General features: G+C 39.1%; 1 protein-coding gene across 1 annotated transcript in view; it reads left to right on the top strand.

Moving 5' to 3' along the window:
• Positions 1-15288, top strand: part of MGAT4A (alpha-1,3-mannosyl-glycoprotein 4-beta-N-acetylglucosaminyltransferase A) — a 142317-nt gene extending 127029 nt beyond the window's left edge. Inside the window, exons 13-16 of the mRNA XM_065408858.1 lie at positions 5051-5129; positions 12680-12746; positions 14902-15014; positions 15225-15288. Of these exons, the coding sequence (XP_065264930.1) occupies positions 5051-5129; positions 12680-12746; positions 14902-15014; positions 15225-15251 (286 nt within the window). The 3' untranslated portion in view covers positions 15252-15288. The remainder of the gene's footprint in view (positions 1-5050; positions 5130-12679; positions 12747-14901; positions 15015-15224) is intronic.
• Positions 15289-21398: the final 6110 nt, after the last annotated feature.

The raw sequence follows: 21398 nt of genomic DNA, 5'->3' as shown, positions 1-21398 counted from the left end.
ATGTAGTGTGTTGGATGGTGCTTACTTTACAATTCAGTTGAAATGAGCGCTTCAGTGCTAATAGATTTTACATATTTATTTAGATGCATTAAGAATAACAAATGCCTGTTAAACTAGGTGTATTTAGATGTCACTTCTATACGCAGTTACATAGACATTAATCTTAGGAAACTAGTCTGTGTTCTATTAATATAAATGAATGGCCTTAATAAATTCCCAAGTATAGATATACCACCTAGTGGTAAAAAATGCTGGTGTTTCTCATTCACGCAATGCATGTTGAAAACTCAATGTTAAAAGGAATGTATGCAGTATAGTTGTAGCCATGTCGGTCCCAGGATATTAGAGAGACAAAGTAGGTGAGGTAATATCTTTTATTGGACCAACTTTTGTTAGTGAGAAAGACAAACCTTCAAGTCACATGGAGCTATTCTTCAGGTCTGTAAATGTTACCCGCACAAAATTCTCTATTACACACACTCTAGGGCACCTGCCTTTACCTAGTTCCTAGGTCTCAAGGCTTCCACCTCTACCTAGTTCCTAAAGCTCAAGGCATAACCCTGTTGATTTAGGCACCCCCACCCTTTCCCAGTTCCTAGATCTCCAGGCAAAAGGCATCTAACTTTATCCCTCAATGGGCTCCGGGCTCTACTCCTCCGTGGGCTCCAGGTAAACACCCATTCCCTGTGGACTCAGGGCTTAATCTTTTGGGGATTTATGGGGTCTTTTACCAGTGAAGGAGCCTTACACAGTAATATCCTACTTAACCTCTATTTATTAACAATCACCAAAACAGAATGCACACACTAAGCATCCAAGGCTCACTGCTCCCAATAAGGCAGACGTACTGTTCCTGCTGGCCAGTCAGGATCAAGTAATCTGGGGAACTCCAGATTCTGCACGGTGTGATTGGCACGCTGTTGAGGTCTGGCAGCTCTAATCTTGGGGCTGTGTCCTGGAGTTGGTTCCAAAGAATTTCCTTTTGGACCTCAGTTTATATAGTGACAGGTTTCAGGGTAGCAGCCATGTTAGTCTGTATCCGCAAAAAAACCAGGAGTACTTGTGGCACCTTAGAGACTAACAAATTTATTTGAGCATAAGCTTTCATGGGCTACAGCCCACTTCATCAGATGCATACAATGGAACATATAGTAACAAGATATATATAGTGATAAAGTTCCTCCTCTACCTTGGTGGGTCCTGCACTTATTGGCAGATTTTGCTTGCCTCAGAGATTCACAGTAGCCCTCAGTTTGGCCACTTTCGTGGCTCAAATCTGCTGTTCACTCAGATAACCTCATCATTGGCCAATATGGGGAAAAAAAGAATAAGAACAATCCCCACAGTTTCTGCTGATCCACCATGTGGGTCAGGGAACAGCCCAGAGACCTTCCCCTCTGATGGAACCTCCTGTGTTGGATCAGGAGTTGGAAGGTTTGGGGGGAACCTAGGCCCACCCTCTACCCCGGGTTCCAGCCCAGGGCCCTGTGGACTGCAGCTGTCTAGAGTGCCTTCTGGAACAGCTGTGCAACCGCTACAATTCCCTGGGCTACTTCCCCATGGCCTCCTCCCAACACCTTCTTTGTCCTCACCACAGGACCTTCCTCCTGATGTCTGTTAATGCTTGTACTCCTCAGTCCTCCAGCAGCACATCCTCTCACTCCCAGCTCCTTATGCACACCTCACTAACTGGAGTGAGAGCCTTTTTAAACCAGGTGTCCTGATTAGCCTTAATTAATTCTAACAGCTTCCCAATTGGCTACAGGTGTCCTAATTAGCCTGCCTGCCTTAATTAGTTCTAAAAAGTTCCTGAGTGTTCTGGAATAGGCCCTGTTATCTTACCCAGGGAAAAGGGACCTGCTTAACCTGGAACTAATGTATCTACCTTCGACCACTCTCTTGTAGCCATCTGGCCTGACCCTGTCACAATATATACAGAGAACATGAAAAGGTGGAAGTTGCCATACCAACTCTAAGAGGCTAATTAATTAAGATGAGCTATTATCAGCAGGAGAAAAAGAACTTTTGTAGTGATAATCAAGATGGCCCATTTAGGACAGTTGACAAGTTTATATAGTGAAACTTGAGTCTTGGTTAGTTGTACCTTAACCAATCATTTTATTAAAATATTACTAAAACAATTTTAACCTAACATATTGTACATATTGTAAAACAATTATTTAACCAATCATACCCCACCACCTTAATTGATTTATACCTAGCCAATTAATTATGTAACAGACAGAAACAATCAAAGAACCAGACAGAGATCATACAGATAAACAATCGAGAAGTGGGAACCATAAAGATAAAACAATAAAGAAGTGGGGATTTCACAACCACTACTATTGATAGTGATTTCTTGCCAGACAGGATGCTATCAAATTAAGTTTTCTTTAACCATCTTAAGTTTTGTTTCTTTATCTGGTTATGGTGGCTGCTATTAGGACAGGATCGCCTTCTGAACAGCCCGATATTACATTGTTTTATTGTAATTTAGATGGAATGTGAGGATGTGACTTTCTGCTTCTTAGCTAGTGGCTGCTGCTCTCCTAATATGGCTGCAGACAAAGGCCTTGGGCCCTACAATATGGCTACAGGAAAAGGCCTCATCCTTACAGGAAAGGAACTCCCAGTGTCACAGCTAAATGCAAGATGGAGCAGATTGTTTAGCATAAGTAGTTAGCACATATTGTAAGGGATCATTCAAGGTGAAGTGGCCAGTCACAGGACAAAAAGAGGGGTTTAGTTGGGTTACAGATTGTTGTAATAAGCTATAAATCCAGTGTCTCTGTTCAGTCTGTGATTTTTATTGTCTAACAGTGTTATGAATTTAAGCTCCCATGCTCATCTTTTGAATGTGTTGTGCAGGTTTTCTTTGAGGATGCAGATTGATATAGAGTGATTGCTTTGTGAAAAGTGTTCACCCACAGGTAATAGGGTGTATTTGTCTTTTATATTTTCCTATGTGAGTTCATTTGAGAGCGTAGTGATTGTCTGGTTTTAAATAGTTGTTATTGAGGCATTTAGTGCACTGGATGAGATGTACTACATGTTGTGACAGGCATGTGTAAGATCCACAGATCTGGAAAGGTGTGTTGTGGGGGTTGTTTATCATTGTAGCAGTGAAGATATGTCTGCAGGTTTTGCATCTGTTGTTCTGGCAGGGTCTGGTGCTGCTTTGAGTTGGTGTGTCCTGGTCTGTGAATCCCTACGTTGGAATTCTCCCATAACTTTGCATTAAAATTCCAATTAGTTACTCTTAATATATGTCATACACATTTATTTTTATCATCACATTAATACATCATTTAAAAAAAATAAAGTATAATTAATAAATGCAACCACAGTTCAAACAGCCTACACTGAGGGAAAATGTTGACCGTGAAGATAAATATATTTATTAATGATGAGAAACATCCAATTTTCTCCTAATATAACTAATGCTACATTTAGCAGCCACTTACATTGAGTGTTCTTTGTTAGCAAAGTGAGATCTTGCAAATGTGTGTTTTCAAATGTCTGTTTGAAATGTGTCCATTACCGGATGTCATAGGCATAATTAAAAATGTAATTTCTGTCACACAGTTCATCCCAACCTTGTTACTCTACTTTCTGAAAATGGAATTGTTGTCTTTTTCCTCCATTTCATTGTCGTATTCTGGAACATTCTGTTCCCACTGTTATTAGGGGAAGCCTTGCTCAAAGAGACAGTCCTGTCTTGACTCTTAAAAGTAGCAAGTCTCAGGCTCATCCAAGTCTCTGGTGGTAGGGAGTTCCATCGTCCATGGGCTCCTCTTTTAAGTCCTCTCGGCCAGAAAGCTGTCTGCCACTAGGTTTAGGACTAGAAACTGCCATATTGAATTAAGCCAATGGTCCTTCTGGGTTAGTGTCCAGTCTCTAACAGTGTCCAGTACCAACTCCTTCAGAGGAAGGTCCAGGAAACTTAATGACAAGCAATTATGGAATAACCTGCCCATGGGAGAAGTGAATTCCTTTTCTCAAGTGGTTAGTGGTTTACTTGTGCCCTGAAGCATGGGGGTTTAAGTGCTATAAACATTTTTTAATGTAATATATTCCATCCGATATGCATGTTTACAGGGAAATTTTCTATTTTCTTTTTTCAAAGTTGTGATGCACATCGCAATATGGTCTCTAAAATTACTGTGTAAAATACATACAGGTACTGCTGTTGCCTAACGTACCTTGTTTTTCTCTCTTGTAATAAATAAATCCGTAACCCCATAATAAATGGGAAACTGTTCCACAACCAGGGTGGGGGAAAGTGGCTTCTGGCTACTGCACTACATTAATTTTGGGGGTTTGTTTATAATATGTGATCAAGGGGTTGTAGCTTTGATGAGCCATAACACTATATAAATGTTAAAACACTAATATTTATTAATACATATAGTTAGGAATACAGACATGTAAATAAAACTATGCTAATAAACTATGTAGTTTTGTTATTGCATTCGTGATCTTGGTCAGCGCTTATTCAGTAGCTTTTGCCATGACCAGCAAATTTCCATATAGATGACAATAACATTTAGCATTTACTATATAGCATTTTTCATCCCTAGAGCTCAAAGTATGTTGTGAAAGAAGTTATTTAGTATTAGTTTTGCAGATGGGCAAGATGGGATGTAATGGGCCCATGTGAATTGCCCATGGTTACACAGCTGGTCAGCAGCAGAGCTAAGAATAAATGCAATTTTCCTGAACTTGTTGCCTCCCAGTCCCCTTTGTCTCACAGGATAACCCTGTGGTGTCAAGACTAGCTCTATATGGCTATTTTCCTAGGTGCAAGTTCTAGTAATACGTAAATCCTATGAAAAAACTTTGCCTGGTCACTTTTTAAAAACTCAATATCTTCCATTAAAGCAGAGCTTTTCAGTACATTCGTATATGAAACTAATTTTCAGTTGATTTTCATAGTTGAACTGGGATCATCTACCAGGGTAATTTCCATAATGTCGTTTAATGTTACTTATTAAACTAACAGTGACTGAGTGTGCAGACCATTTATTTTTAATTTTTGCATTTATAGATACTTGTTTCATAGTGGCAATCCAGAGCATCCAGGAGATATTCTACTAAATACTACAGTGGAGGTTCTGCCTTTTAAGGTATGAATACATTAATATCTCTCCTTTCTATATTAGAGTAAAGGCAAAACTCCTAATTTCTAATTAAATCATTGGATTGAGAAAATATGGGTGTCTCTTTTATTGGAATTGAAAACCACTTATCTCATCACATTTATTCCTCTTTACTTTAAACAGACCTTATTTACAAAGAGCAGAGACTTTCATTCAGAATAAAGCTTGGTAAAAGGAAGATGGGTAATCTGGAGGAGAACAGTGTTTACTCATCTACATTTGTTTAGCTGCTGCTTTTTTTTTTTTTTTTTTTTAAGAATTGGATTTTGGAGGAATTGGCTTCACTCCGCTTCCTCATTTTTCATCCACTGATGTCCAGCCTTAAAAATCCTGCACAAATCCAGCTAAGCAAATATTTTGGCATCTTAATTGTCAAGTTACCAGAACAGAGTCTGAAACTTTCTATTCCTTCTACACAAGCAACCTGGATTTTACCTCAAGATGGCAATGCAGTGAATAAAGTCAATTCCAGTCTGAAGTCAGACTCTAACCACTGTACCTAAAGGAGAATCTTTAGTCTTTTTCACCACAAAAATTTCTATTCCAAAAGACATTACTTCAAAAAGAGGGTTATTTCAGTAGGTATGAAAAGAGTAATCTAAAGTATTTGTGTCTGATCTCATTGCAAATGATACACATCTGATGCAGATATTTTCAGCTGGAAGAACCCTGACCATTGTGTCATATGATGAGTCATATGATGATTCAAAGTGATATCAGAGCAGTGATCTTGCTAGTATTCCTCTCTCCCCTACTTTATTCCTATACAAATCCTACCTTCAACACTCATGAGATATTACTTCACAATTTTAATCAAAACAAGACCCACTCTCCTCTCCCCACTTTCTTGTGTTGTGAGAGGCCAAACTTATTGATGTTCATACATACATTACAAGAGTGAAATTATAAAAAAGAAATAACTGCTCAAAATGCAAAAATTATTTATGCAGCTCTCCAATTTCACAATGGAAATATCTTTAGCCAAATTCAGAACTGGCATAAACAGGTATGAAATGGAGTTGTACCTGAATTAGGCCTGAATTTGGCTCATCATATTTACATTCTATTGGGTAGAGTTAATTTGATTTAAGTTCACTAGTTTTACCTTGGAGGTCAGCTGGAAAAGATGGGAAACATTTCAGACAGGAGCAGGTAAACAGTGTTGTAAGTCAGATTGTATCTTGATATCCCTTTCTCCTGATGTTTGATTCTTGTTGATTCATCAACAATATTTTTCTTTAAAAAAATCCATATATTTATCATGTATACAATTCTAAACAATTATTAAAATTATTAATTTTAATACAGTTTACATTTCATCATACTATTTTTACATGTCTAAATAAAGCCCAAGATGTATAGAAAGACAACTAGAAGCCTATAAAAGGGGTTAAAATATGTCGCCAACTCTTGTGATTTTTATCGTGTGTCTTGCCATATTTGTTGTTTTTCTTAAATCCTTAGTTTCTTGAGTCAAGTGATTACATGAGGGTATTAGCATTTTTAAAGGAAAACAAAAAATAAAGTAATTTTCTAGCCCTAGTGATTGCAGAGAAAACTTTGAAAAGTTTGAAAGCGGTGGACGTGATATATCTTGACTTTAGCAAAGCTTTTGATACAGTCTCCCACAGTATTCTTGCCAGCAAGTTAAAAAAGTATGGATTGGATGAATGGACTATAAGGTGGATAGAAAGCTGGCTAGATGGTTGGGCTCAACGGGTAGCGATCAACAGCTCGATGTCCAGTTGGCAGCCGGTATCAAGCAGAGTGCCCCAGGGATCTGTCCTGGGGCCAGTTTTGTTTAACATCTTCATTAATGATCTGGATGATGGATGGATTGCATCCTCAGCAAGTTCATGGATGACACTAAGCTGGGGGGAGAGGTAGGGTCCAGAGTGACCTAGACAGATTGGAGGTATATAAAATCATGAGTGGTGTGGAGAAAGTGAATAAGGAAAAGCTATTTACTTGTTCCCATAATATAAGGACTAGGGGCCACAAAATGAAATTAATGGGCAGCAGGTTTAAAACAAATAAAAGGAAGTTCTTCACACAGCGCACAGTCAACCTGTGGAACTCCTTGCCTGAGGAGATTGTGAAGGCTAGGACTATAACAGGGTTTAAAAGAGAACTAGATACATTCATGGAGGTTAAGTCCATTAATGGCTATTAGCCAGGATGAGTAAGGAATGGTGTCCCTAGCCTCTGTTTGTCAGAGGCTGGAGATGGATGGCAGGAGAGAGAACACTTGATCATTACCTGTTAGGTTCACTCCCTCTGGGGCACCTGGCATTGGCCACTGTCGGCAGACAGGATACTGGGCTGGATGGACCTTTGGTCTGACCCAGTATGACCATTCTTATGTTCTTATGGAGGATTGGGCCAAAAGAAATCTGATGAGGTTCAACAAGGACAAGTGCAGAGTCCTGCACTTAGGACAGAAGAATCCCATGCACCGCTTCAGGCTGGGGATCGACTGGCTAAGTGGCAGTGCTTCTGGAAAGGACCTGGGGATTACAGTGGACGAGAAGCTGGCTATGAGTCAACAGTATGCCCTTGTTGCAAGATGGCTAACGGAATATTAGGCTACATTAAATGTAGGAACATTGCTAGCAGATTGAGGGAAGTGATTATTCCCCTCTATTTGGCACCGGTGATGCCACATCTGGAGTATTGTGTCCAGTTTTGGGCCCCCTACTACAGAAAGGATTTGGACAAATTGGAGAGAGTCCAGCGGAGGGCAACGAAAATTATTAGGGGGCTGGGGCACAAGACTTAGGAGGAGAGGCTGAGGGAACTGGGCTTATTTAGTCTGCAGAAGAAAAGAGTGAGGTGGGATTTGATAGCAGCCTTCAACTACCTGAAGCGGGGTTCCAAAGAGGCTGGAGCTAGGCTGTTCTCAGTGATGGCAGATGACAGAACAAGGAGCAATGGTCTCAAGTTGTAGTGCAGGAGGTCTAGGTTGGATATTAGGAAAAACTATTTCACTAGGTGGCTGGTGAAGCACTGGAATGGGTTGCCTAGGGACGTGGTGGAATCTCCTTCCTTAGAGGTTTTTAAGGCCCGGCTTGACAAAGCCCTGGCTGGGATGATTTAGTTGGGGTTGGTCTTGCTTTGAGCAGGGGGTTGGACTAGATGACCTTCTGAGGTCTCTTCCAACCCTAATCTTCTATGATTCTATGACCTGAGGACTTGTCTACATATGGATATCCAGAAAAATTAATCCAAATTAACTAAAGGTGTGAATTTGAAGAAGAATTAGCTAAACCACATTCACTTCCAAAGTGAATTAAACTAAATTGAATTAAGGCCACTTTAATTCTGAATAACTCTATCAAGCATTTTTGATTAATCACCAGGAATTCCCCAGAGTAGAGCCTTTGGATTTAGATCATCTGACCCTGGATGCAATTACTAGACTGTTCACATTTCTTTCTTCAGTTTCATTTTTCTATATCTTTATTAAAGAGAGCTTACCATCCCCTTTGTACATGGAGGGTCTTTTCTAGAGGCATTGTGTATTGAATAATTACAAATACACCTCTACCCCAATATAACACTGTCCTTGGGAGCCAAAAAATCTTACCGTGTTATAAGTGAAACCGTGTTATATCGAACTTGCTTTGATCCGCCGGAGTGCGCAGCCCCGCCCCCCCGGAGCACTGCTTTACCACATTCTATCCAAATTCGTGTTATATCGGGTCACGTTATACTGGGTAGAGGTGTACTGTATTTTCACATTGATCAGATGGGTCTTCATCTCAAATATTTTTTTACCAAAAGTAAATTAGGGATTTCACAGATCCCAGGAGATAGTCCTCCTATCATTTTCTACAAACCCTACGCATCCAAAAGCAAAGCTCCAGCAAATATTTGATATACACCAAGCTGTTAAGATCTAGCTGGCAAGAATGTAAATGTACAGAAAAGTCATCCAGCAGCAAGAGCCAAAAAAAGCATCTAAAGCATTAATTGCTAGATAGCTGGAGTATTGCATTAAAGAAGCCTATGAAGCAGACTTACAGGAAAGATAAAGCTCTTCAAACAAGGACATTGTTTACTTACACGAAAGATAAAGCTCTTCAAACCTTACAGGAAAGATAAAGCTCTTCAAACAAGGACATTATTTACTTCCTGGACTGGTAAATTGTTTGTGTTGAATAAAGGCATTGGTAGGGCAGCAACAGTCACCTAATTAAGCATTCACCAGGCGCTAGGAATTGGACACAGGGCTTGACAGATGCTGTCTTAGCAGGAGGGTATTGCATACAGTACTGTGATACCTAATAATCTCTTAAAGTATCATTGCTTCAGTAGTCTTGCTTGTGGCCTACCCTTGCTTGGGGCTTTCCCACTATAGGAATGGTGAGCCTGGATTAGAATGAGAAAGTTGATAACTGCTGATAGTTCTTCTCTGAGTACCCGGGCACAACGTTCTGACCCGCCTGTTAACTGGAAGTAAGCAAAAGCAGGGCCACCCAGAGGGGAGGGGCAAGTGGGGCAATTTGCCCTGGGCCCCGCGAGAATGTCTGAGGCTTCCACGGCCCCACCTCCGCCTTCCCCCATTCCCCGGCGCCTCAGCGCGCCGTGTCAGGAGCGGCCCTGGACAGCGCTGCAGCAGCGTGGCTCTGGCGGGGCCTGAGCTCCTCCCGCTGAGTCAGAGCCACGTGGTAAGGGGGCGGGGCTGTGAGCTCCGGTCCTGCCGGAGACACGCTGCTGCAACTCTGTCCAGGGGCCAGGGCAGCTCCTGGACGTGGCGCGCTGAGGCTCTGAGAGAGGGGAGAGGTGGGGGTAACCCAGGAGCGGCCCTGGACAGCGCTGCTGGGGGGCGGTCAGGGGACGGGGAATGGGGGGTTGGATCGTGGGCGTTCCGGGCATCCGTCAGGACTTGGCGGGGGGGGTGGATAGGGGTCGGGGCAGTCAGGGGACAGGGAGCAGGGGGAGTTCGTCGGGGGTGGGGTCCCGGGGTGGTGATTGGGGGAGGTCTTCGGGGGGGGGGGTTGGTGAGGGGACAAGGAGCAGGATGGGTCGGGGGGCAGAAAGTGGGTGGGAGTTGGATAGGGGGCAGGGGCAGGCTGTTTGGGGAGGCACAGCCTTCTCTACCCTAAAGCTCATTCAGCAGTTTGAGGCTTGCAGACAGCTATTTAACACAAAGAGCCAAGCTGTTATCTTTTCCCTTAGGGCTACCATCCCTTTCACTTCTCAAATGCCAAATTATAGTCTACATTTAATTTCAGTGCCATAGGGAGATTCATGTCAGGGGAGGGTAGCTTCATTTAAAATTAGCCACTTTAGATTAATAGTGATAGAGCCAAGAGAGCCATGGGGGAGGGATCACATGAGAAGAGCAATATCCTACACCACCTACCTCCTTCCCAACACTACCAAGGGAGACCCCCCTCCTCTGCATTCCCTGAGGCTCCAGAGGGGTTAATTCAGTGGTTCTCAAACTTTTGTACTGGTGACCGCTTTCACATAGCAAACCTCTGAGTGCGACCCCCCCTTATAAATTAAAAACACTTTTTTGTATATTTAACACTATTATAAATGCTGGAGGCAAAGCGGGGTTTGAGGTGGAGGCTGACAGCTCGCAACCCCCAGTAATAACCTCGTGACCCCCTGAGGGGTCCCGACCCCCAGTTTGAGAACCCCTGGGTTAATTTAATTTTAGCACCCTGTGTCCATTCACATGCATGTGCTATTTTGAGCATTTCAGTTTTCACAACATAGGCTCATCCCAAATTCTGGAACAAGCTCAAATGCTCAGTTCGTGGAGTATGTACATAGTCTATACTAAAGACAAACCCACAGTAACCGTCTCCAGTTTGTGAGGGACCCCATGGAGCCAGTCTCTAGGAAACAGATAAATTCATGGAGGTTAAGTGCATTAATGGCTATTAGCCAGGATGGGTAAGGAATGGTGTCCCTAGCCTCTGTTTTTCAGAGGGTGGAGATGGATTGCAGGAGAGAGATCACTTGATCATTACCTGTTAGGTTCACTCCCTCTGGGGCACTTGGCATTGGCCACTGTCAGTAGACAGGATACTGGGCTGGATGGACCTTTGGTCTGACCCAGTATGGCCATTCTTATGTTCTTATGTTCTAACCTAAATGAACCCAAAGTTATGGAGACAGATATGAGTCAAGGAAACCAGCAGAGTATCAGAAACCTGGAAAAATCTCTGACTGCATGGGCTCAGGCGTTTGGTCACAAGCTGAGGTGGTTCAAAAATTTTGGATATTTTTTAAGCAGAATTTTTTTTATTGTTTCTTTAAACAATCAAACACAGCAAGCAGCAAATATTTGGCCACACACTTCTGAAACCCCAAACCATGTTCAGGTTTTGGCAGACCAATTTCAGCTTTTCAATTAAAAAAACCACAACAAATTTTGAAGGAAAGCAGACATTGTCCGTGATTTTTTCTGCTTTTTAAAAACCCCTAGTTTTCGATCCAAAAAAAGTTTTGACGGAAAATATTTGTCCAACTCTTTTAGTGAGCTTTAGTGCTTTTTAGCACTAGCTGATACTGAGAACCAGTGATACCCTGTAAAGGTGACTTGAAAAGAAGTTTTCTCAAAACTGGGTTTGTGCCGAGATGCGGAAGGTTTTTAAATGTTTATTTTTCCCAGGGCCGCCCGGGGGGGGGGGGCAATTTGCCCTGGGCCCCCCAGGAGCCCCCACAAGAATATAGTATTCTATAGTATTGCAACTTTTTTTTATGGAAGGGGCCCCCGAAATTGCTTTGCCCCAGGCCCCCTGAATCCTCTGGGCAGCCCTGAGTAAAAGTTGTTTGAGGACAGATTGTTCTGTAGATAGACTTACTCAAGTGGAAGTTGATTGTTAATTATTGTTCTAGTGTTACAAACTGATCTGTGTTTTAGCTTTGGAAGCATTCTCAGTTTGTAGAAAAAGCAGCCAGCCCCAATGTGGTGGGTGATAAGTTTCTGATCCTGCCTCCTCAAACTGCAGATGAGAACAAAAACGAACTATAGGAATATGATAAGCCTGGATGCTCAAAAGAGAAATCAGCAAGTATCCGATTTCTTTCTGAATACAGCAGGCAGATTAGCTAGACCTATTTTAAGATTAAAGTGTGCTGTATGGTTTCATGAGTGTCCTTTGGGTGGGGAAGAGGTTACTTAATCTTTCTCTCCCCAAATCAGCCATGGAGCAGGCTTTACCCTGAGTGGCTTTTCTGTCGTGTATGCCATATCTGCAATATCCTTGTGCTTCATCATATGAGTTCTTATGAGTGGTACTTTTCTCTTCTACCCTGAAGCCAAATACAGTCAGTTCTGGAACAGGTTGTTTTTTTTGTTTTTGTTTTTGTTTTAAGAAAAGTCTGTGCTATAAATAACATCTGTTTGCTCATGGAAATAGTAGGCTGGTTCAAAGTTTTTAGGAAAGTGCTCTAAATAGAGAACATGGGCACCCACATTTTGCTCTAGCTTGCAAATTTATTAGATACATGCAAAATAAGTGCTTTCATTTTGTTTTGTGCCTGTTTTATTTTAGAATGAAGACTTGATATTAAGCAAAGAAACCAAAGACAAACGCTTGGAGGACGGTTATTTCAGAATAGGTAATACTGTGCACCATAGAACAGCAATGTTCGTTCTTTTACAAACATAGAAATAGAAATAAAATTTGTTTTATTACTATATCAATTAGTAAAATGTTATTTTTTTTTAAAAGCCTTTATATGTTTCTGATCATTCTCATTGCGTAACTGACCTTATAAATGTTACTTGCCCTTTTCAGGTTGCTTTAATGAATGAAGTTCTGATGTGATTCTTAGTTGTAGTGAAAAAAAGGATTTTATTCATCACTTTTTAAAGTATTATAGTTAAAGTTTTTATTCATTTTAGCTTTGGTCTATTAATAGCCTTTACAACATCATATTTATTCATCCTGATATAATCAAAGTTTCTACCAGTAGAAATACCAATATCCATACATGCTTAATGTAGTTTATATATATTTAAGTCAAAATTTAAAAGTTGGTTGCCTAAAATTTGACCTCTGAATCCAATCTAATCAAAAGTGGCCTAATTTTCAGAGGTGTTGAACACCCACAGCTACACTGAATTTAAGCTTTTTTATTCCATATTCGTGCTTCTGCTGCTTAGTCTGTGTGCTAAGGCTATATGTACTGCAGTATTTGCCAATGAAAAACTGAAGCTGATGGCAAAGAGCTCTGAGCATTATGGAAGATTTTTGGGGAGTGTTGTAAGGTTCCATCTCCCTACTATTAGACATAAGCAAAAAAAATAAAAAACCCTCAAAAACTTATTTATGGTGAATTACTGCAGCCAATTCATGACTGTAGCGTTGCAAATCCATTTATTGAATAGATAGTCACTAAGGCTGTCGATTAATCACAGTTAACTCACGCGATTAACTCAAAAAATTAATCACGATTAAAAATGAATCGTGATTAATCGCAGTTTTAATCGCACTGTTAAACAATAGAATACCAATTGAAATTTATTGAATATTTTGCATGTTTTTCTATATTTTCATATATATTGTATTCTGTGTTGTAATTGAAATCAAAGTGTACATTATCTTTTATTACAAATATTTGCACTGTAAATGATAAAAGAAATAGTATTTTTCAATTCACCTCATACAAGTACTGTAGTGCAATCTCTCTGTTGTGAACTCCTTGGGGGAGAATTCTACGTCTCCTGTTCTGTTTTACTCGCATTCTGCCATATATTTTGTGTTATAGCAGTCTCGGATGATGACCCAGCACATGTTGTTCATTTTAAGAACACTTTCACTGCAGATTTGACAAAATGCAAAGAAGGTACCAATGTGAGATTTCTAAAAATAGCTACAGCACTCGACCCCAGGTTTAAGAATCTGAAGTGCCTTCCAAAATCTGAGAGGGACGAGATGTGGAACGTGCTTTTAGAAGTCTTAAAAGAGCAACACTCCAATGTGGAAACTACAGAACCTAAACCACCAAACAAGAAAATCAACCCTCTGCTGGTGGCATCTGACTCAGATGATGAAAATGAACGAGTCAGTCCGCACTGCTTTGGCGTGTTGTTGAGCAGAACCCGTCATCAGCATGGACGCATGTCCCCTGGAAGGGTGGTTGAAGCATGAAGGGACATATGAATCATTAGTGCAACTGGCATGTAAATATCTTGCGACGCTGGCTACAACAGTGCCATGAGAACGCCTGTTCTCACTTTCAGGTGACATTGTAAACAAGAAGTGGGCAGCATTATCTCCTGCAAATGTAAAGAAACTTATTTGTCTGAGGGATTGGCTGAACAAGAAGTAGGACTGAGTGGACTTGCAGGCTCTAAAATTTTACATTGTTGTATTTTTGAATGGCAGTTTTTTTGTACATAATTCTACATTTGTAAGTTCAACTTTCATGATAGAGATTGCACTACAGTACTTGTATGAGGTGAATTGAAAAAAAAATTGTTTTTTATAGTGCAAATATTTGTAATCAAAAAATAAATATAAAGTGAGCACTGTACACTTTGTAATCTGTGTTGTGATTGAAATCAATATATTTGAAAATGTAGAAAACATCCAAAAATATTTAAATAAATGGTATTCTATTGTTTAATTGTATGATTAATCGCGATTAATTTTTTTAATCGCTTGACAGCCCTAATATTCACTTTAATTAGAAACCTTTCTACACACCGTATCTTGTATTTGTTTGTCTGGAGATTGTTTATTTAGGATATGCTTTTGTTCATTTAAAGGTAAATTTGAAAGTGGTATAGCAGAAGGGACAGTTGACCCAAGTCTAAACCCTATTTCATCATTTCGGCTTTCGGTAATACAAAACTCAGCAGTCTGGGCAATTCTGAATGAGGTGAGATGTTGTATACTTTACCTCTTTTAAAATCAGAATATCAGATATGAGATGTTTATAATTGCATCAACATATTTGAAGCTAAGAATTTTGGATTAATCAGAAAGCTGTTTCTCTTTTATAATTGTCTAAAAATTAAGATTTACTGTAATGTACTAAAACGTATGGATTTTTTTAATGTATGATTTTTTTTTCAATTCTTCATTTTAGATTCACATTAAAAAAGTCACAACCTGATCAAAATCTGTTTGGAAGAAAAGAGAAAATCTTTGCAAACTTTTCCTATAATATCCTATATCTTTAACAAGTCACAAATTGAAAATACTGAGCATGCACCTTATTCCAATTGTCTTTTATTTTTCACTCGAACTCTACCTCTTGTGAAATCTACTGTAGATGAGAAGATTGTAAGTAACCCTTCTTGTCATATCCATCCAGAAACTGATTCTCCACACTGATAACGTTCATCTGAGATCCAAGTTGTCCTCCATTTTTACATGACTTTACCATCTTATGGTTGCAGAAGCCTGCTACTCTTAACCCATACTATTTTGATAGTATAGTAATACAGAGAAGTTGTACATATTCTTACATTTCTTGGAGATGAAAAAATATAATTAAATTTTATGAAGGGGGTACTTTCGGGGTTCCATTTATTTTCCTATAACAAAACCCTCTTTTATAGATTATCAGGATATATTTATATCTATATCTAGATATAGATATATAGATATATAAAAACATTAGGGATATTTAATTTATTAAAATAATTTGAAAAGTACATATTTTTATGCAGTAAAATTTTAAATTGATATAGGTTTTTTTTATGGATTATCTAACTTAAATGATCTTTCTACATTTTTCTTTGCAACTGCAAACAACATAAAATATTAATACCATATTTCAACTATACTGCCATGGTTAAGAAAACTAAATTGAGTTGCTAAATTAAGTACTTTTGTACCACAAAATCTGAAAGATATTGTTCAAAGCATAAGCATGCCTTAATTGCCAGAGTTCTAAAGAACATTATTCTTGGGGGCTACCATATTCCACTGATTACAAGGCATAGCCACATAAAAAGCATGTTGAAGTATCTTAATATTTCAGTATAACGTAAATGCTAAATCTGCAGTGATTTTAAGTTTAATCCATCACATTTTAGAGGGAGATTTCGATACCAAGCTATCCCTTTTTAAAACTTTGTAGACAGTTCCTAAACCGAATGAATTCATTCACTGTATAGAAAAGCTGTAAATTTATTTACAATTTATTTACCTACTTTGTGCTGTAAATTTTGAATTTTGTCTCATGTCCCCAGACATACAAATTCTGTTCAGTACTTTGAATGACTACAATCCTACATGATATTTTTATCAGGAAAAAATATAAAAAAATAATAGTAATTACTTGTAATTAACCTCATTATAGGTCTCTCTTAAAATGTTTTTATTTCAGTGTTTACCTTAGGTAAACATTGTAGTGGGTGATTTTTTTTTGAAGGGTGAGTCCTATCCAACTTCCATGGGAATCAATGGAAAGACTTCCATTGACTTGAATAGAATCAAGCCCAAAGTCAGTTTCCTGCCTTTTGTGCTTCAAGGAAAAGAACAATACTTGTGTAACTGATGAGCAGCCCAGACAGACAGTGTGAGCTCTTTGTGCTGCTACAGCACTGTTCATAACATGTAATGCCATTTAACAGTTCATTAAAATCTAGTCGTTTTTTCATCACATCTCAGCATAGATCTGAGAAATTATTTGGGTTTATTTTCCCCCCCAATTTTATCTGCGACTGATGCCAATAATTTAAATTATAGCTATTTATTAAATTTTATATCATGACTTAATTTTTAAGTCAGATATATGTTTCTGAACAAAACAAGCAATGCCAACAATGTTGTCTTATCGTTCCATGAAGTTAAAATGATTTATAATAAATTTACCAGTACCATTGTTAGGTGCCTTTCCTCTGAGCAGTGTCTTTTTATGGGTTTATTCTGTCAGCACAGTGTTCCTAAAGCAACATTCAACATATAAGAAACGCCTAACATCTCTAAATGTGTAGAAACTCACCCCAAACTGATCACACTTTTGTTGTTTCTTTGTTAGCTCTACCCTATATTTTTTCGAAGAACTTTTTTCTAGCAGTCAAAATATTGAACTGAAACTCGTCAATTATCATCCATTACCTCCTTTTTGATAAACTGATTTTTTTTAAAAGGATTAATTTATATTCTATTTTGTTGGATCTTACTAGCAGGAGCCAGAAATACCCTGGGATGCTATGATAGATTGCACTCCTATTAAATGAATGTGCCACAACAGTAGAAGTGAATTTATTATAAATCATTTAGGGAGCAGATAGATTTTGTAGATTCAGAATCAAATTCAGACCTGATGTAATCAGGTACAACTCCGTTGATTTCCTGAGAGTTTGTTCCTTAAATTAGAAGAAGGTGGGGTGGAGAAAATGTAGCGCTTTTTTGTTGTTGTTGTTGTTGTTGTTGTTATTGTTTAAAGAAAATTATCTCTACATACCATTGTTTTAGACTCTAAATTCTCAAAAATTCTAATTCCCAAATCACTCCAAAGTGGTCTGCTCTTCTTTTTGAAGATCCACCTATTTATGGCAGAATAAGAGCATTTCAAATATTGCTGGACATTAGCCAATTTGTGTATTGCATTCCTCCATGCTTTATGATTAATAGACACTCCAGATATACTTTATGTGCATTATGTCAGCCAGAAACGATAGTATTTAACACACAAGCTCATCTCAATGTCTTGGATTTACTATAGATTTTTAAATCCTTAGGATTTTTTTCTACATTTTTCATTTTCAGTGAACTTTAGGTCAGCCTTAAACACTCTATATAGGAGAATAAAACCTGTAGTAGCTTTACAATAGTAACTATTTCAGACTGAGTTGTATTAGTTCCTTCTGAAGATGTTATAGCTTAAGGAAATGTAGGTCTTTTTTGGAGCAGCTAGCATTTCCAGATACCTTAATTTTCTGATCAAATTGAGTTTAAATCCCCAGATTTGATGCCAATTAAAGCTTTTTCTTAAAATACTGTTGTTGTTGTTTTTTTTAAACAATGATCTTTAGCGGGGCCCACAGCAATTGCAAAGATTTGGCCTATTCATAACTAAATCCTGTTTAGCTTACTAAGTGAATAGTCCTGCTGAAGACTTTTTGTGTGAGTGATGTAAGCAAGATTTGGCCCCGTGTCAAAACATTCCCCCATGAATGAAAACAATCCCCCCTCTGAAAAAGCTACTACAGGGCTTTCTGCTCTTTTAGGGTCCTAAACTTAATTTATTTGCATTCACTGAAAACTGTTTACAGTCATAGGGATAAATGTAATGATTTTTTTTCTCCTCTAGCCATGGTGGTTTGGCAAAGCTCAAGGCAGGTATAGTAGTTATGGACCAGATTAGAATTCTCACCCCATCACTGCTTTTCTCAGCCTTTTAAAAATTTAGACTAGAAAATCATTAGGGTCCCTTGTGAATCTGAGATAAGATACTGGCTAAATTTAAGGCAGAATGACTTTGTACTTCTGCCTTATAATATGCAGTACGTATACCTTTGAGTATGTTGAGGGATCATGTTTAGTCTTTTGGCAAGACTAGACAATTTTGTACTTTTTCCTTCATTTTTTCCATAAGCAAGTATAAAATCTCTTCAGTAATTCCTTGATTTTTTTGTTTGAAATATCTGCTCCAAAAGGAGTACAGTATTAATTTACATCTTGTGCTTCTGATCTGTGCTTTCCTCTGGAAACGAGAATACAAACTTATTCCAAGACCATTGTTTCATGAAATCAGTATTTGCTTAAGTTTTAGGTTTCTTCTTAACAACAAGGATCCATTTTGAAATTGGACTAAAATGAAAACTGTACTCATTTTTAAAAGCACGGTTATGCTTATTCATATTTACAAACATTACAGTTTAATACTGAAAGGGTGTCATACTGCTATGCTGCGGTTTTTGGAAATAGAATTTGATTGGTGTAAATATTGACACCAAGAATTTGTCATTATGTATCATGTTTCTTGATTTCAGTGTTCTCTTGAGTGGGTTTTTTGTGATTTCTACTGTAAGCATTGAGCTAGAACTCTAGGTAGCTTAATGTTGAGAACTATGAAACTTTGTTTCAGGGGGACAAACTTTGATATCTTTACATGACCGGCAGTCATCCTACTCCCATTAATTTTAGTGGTGCAGGATCAAGCTCCTAATTGCAAAACATCATTACTGTTGACTTTAATGGTAGCTGACATGATGATCATCACTGGTGCTAAATGTTCCTATGAAGTAAGGAAGGGTTGTTTTTTTAAAAAGTGTTAATTGGTGGCTGCCTGCAGGTCAGGAGCTCTCACTTTGTGCCAGTGTACAGCAGGTCACAACAGAAATTCCCAGCCTCCCCAGGATCAAAGGTATAGTGCTTTACTTGTTGAAATGGTAAATTTTTCTTTGTTGCTCAGTGTTTGCTGAGATTTCAATAGATGACTTGGAGTGCATTCTCTTCAAGCCTTAACAGTGGCGGATACACTACTGTAAAATGAACTGCCAGCAGATTTGGAATTTTAAGCTAAATGTAGTTTTTTTTCTAGAAATATCAAATTCTAGTAATCAAATATTGAAGTCTTATTGTAACTAGTTTGCTGTTTAAAAATATCCTTTTTGAAATTAAAACCTGGTGCTTGAGTTTGATTCTGAGCGCTGTTTTTGGAAAATTGCCATCTTCATTTTCAGGGGTTTTTTGAGGGGGGGGTTGTCAGTTTGTACTCTTGCCTTGTGGAATATAGTACTGTTAGATCCTGAAACATTCTTTTCTGGCAAAACTTATTCTGTACATGTTTCCCCATCTTTTCATTAACCAACCCCTGCTGTAATAGATTTTTATAAATTAGCTAGATTTGTTTAAAACTTGCTGCTATATTTGAAAACCTGATATGGGTCATGTCAACTGTGCCTTTCATCAATGTTTCTATGTGCCACAGCTATCCATGTATATTTGAAATAAAGGCTTAAAAAAATATCTGTTCTGTAGTTCTTACATAAGCGGAGAGAGAATACTTCTGTCCCTAAGAGACCCAACATGTTGCATTATTTTAAGGTGTTGAGTCCAAACTGTCAAAAGGCATGTTAAATAGGGATTGAATACAGTACTTTAAATGCCATGTCTCAGAGCCTTCTGTATTGAACTACAGCAACTGCTCTTCAATTAAGAAGTGAAGCACCCACGGGGAAAAATTAGTGGGTGGTCTGCACCCCCCACTAGCCAAGCTCCCCTTACCCCCTCCTCCTTCCCCCCTGAGCGCGCTGCATCCCTGTTCCTCCACCTACCTCCCAGCGCTTCCCGCTAGGCCCCAAACAGCTGTTTGGCAGCGTTAGCACGCTCCGGGGGAGGGAAGGGGAAAGAGAGCGGGAATGTGGCATGCTCAGGGGAAGAGGTGAGACCTTATGAAAGGGGTGTAGTGGGGGCAGGACTAGGGGGGATGTCGAGCACCCACAGGAAAGTGGGGAAGTCAGCACCTATGGTGACATATACAAAAACCTCAGTGCTGGCCCAGAATTTGTTTGTGAAAAAGTTATTAGTCATCCTTATTACAATAGTGCCATTGGGCTAGGCTCTGTACAAACATGGTAGTAGAAAGTCCCTGCTCCTAAAAGCTTACAATCTAAATAGACAAGACACAGGGTGAAGGGGTGGAACACAAGCAGAGTGAACAATGTAGTAAACAGTTATGTCAGGGGTGGGTTTGCTTAGGACTAGATAATGGAAAATAAAGGTGAGGTGAAGACTGTGAGGGAGGGACATGGTTGGGACAAACAGCCACTCAGCATAGGAAAAAAATAGTTGATGCAAAACCCTAGGATGTTCTGAATGGCCAGTGGTCTCTGTGGTTGGGTGCTTTTGCTCCTATGGGCTGAAGTCTCATGCTGATTGTCTACATTTTTTTGCCCCAAGGCTGTATGGCAGGGGAGGCATCACATGGGTCTTAATATCTCTCCAGTACAGGGGGTCACAGCTGTACCTTTGAGTCCATCGGGGTGGGCCTAATTTCACCACCTGCCCCCAAGCAGGAGTCCTTGCTTTAGCTGACTCCAGCTCCTGGTAGTGGCAGATATGGCTGATGCACTGTAGGAACTTAGACCATATAATATTGACATGGGAGTAGCTAGAGCATCTGACTGAGCAGCAATCAGTACATTATTAGTGTAGCTAAACTTAAGAAGCATTAACCTGAGAACCACACAATAATAAACCAAGCACTTTGTCTTCAACGTGATTTATAACTAGCCTCCATCTATTCATTCCACTAACTTAATATGGTACTTATCCCATTAAAAGACATTAGCAGTGAGAA

This window comes from Emys orbicularis, chromosome 1 (assembly GCF_028017835.1).
Source record: "Emys orbicularis isolate rEmyOrb1 chromosome 1, rEmyOrb1.hap1, whole genome shotgun sequence".
NCBI classification, from domain to species: domain Eukaryota; kingdom Metazoa; phylum Chordata; order Testudines; family Emydidae; genus Emys; species Emys orbicularis.
The sequence above is the reverse complement of the archived record's forward strand: the minus strand, read 5'-3'. Positions and strand labels throughout refer to the sequence as shown.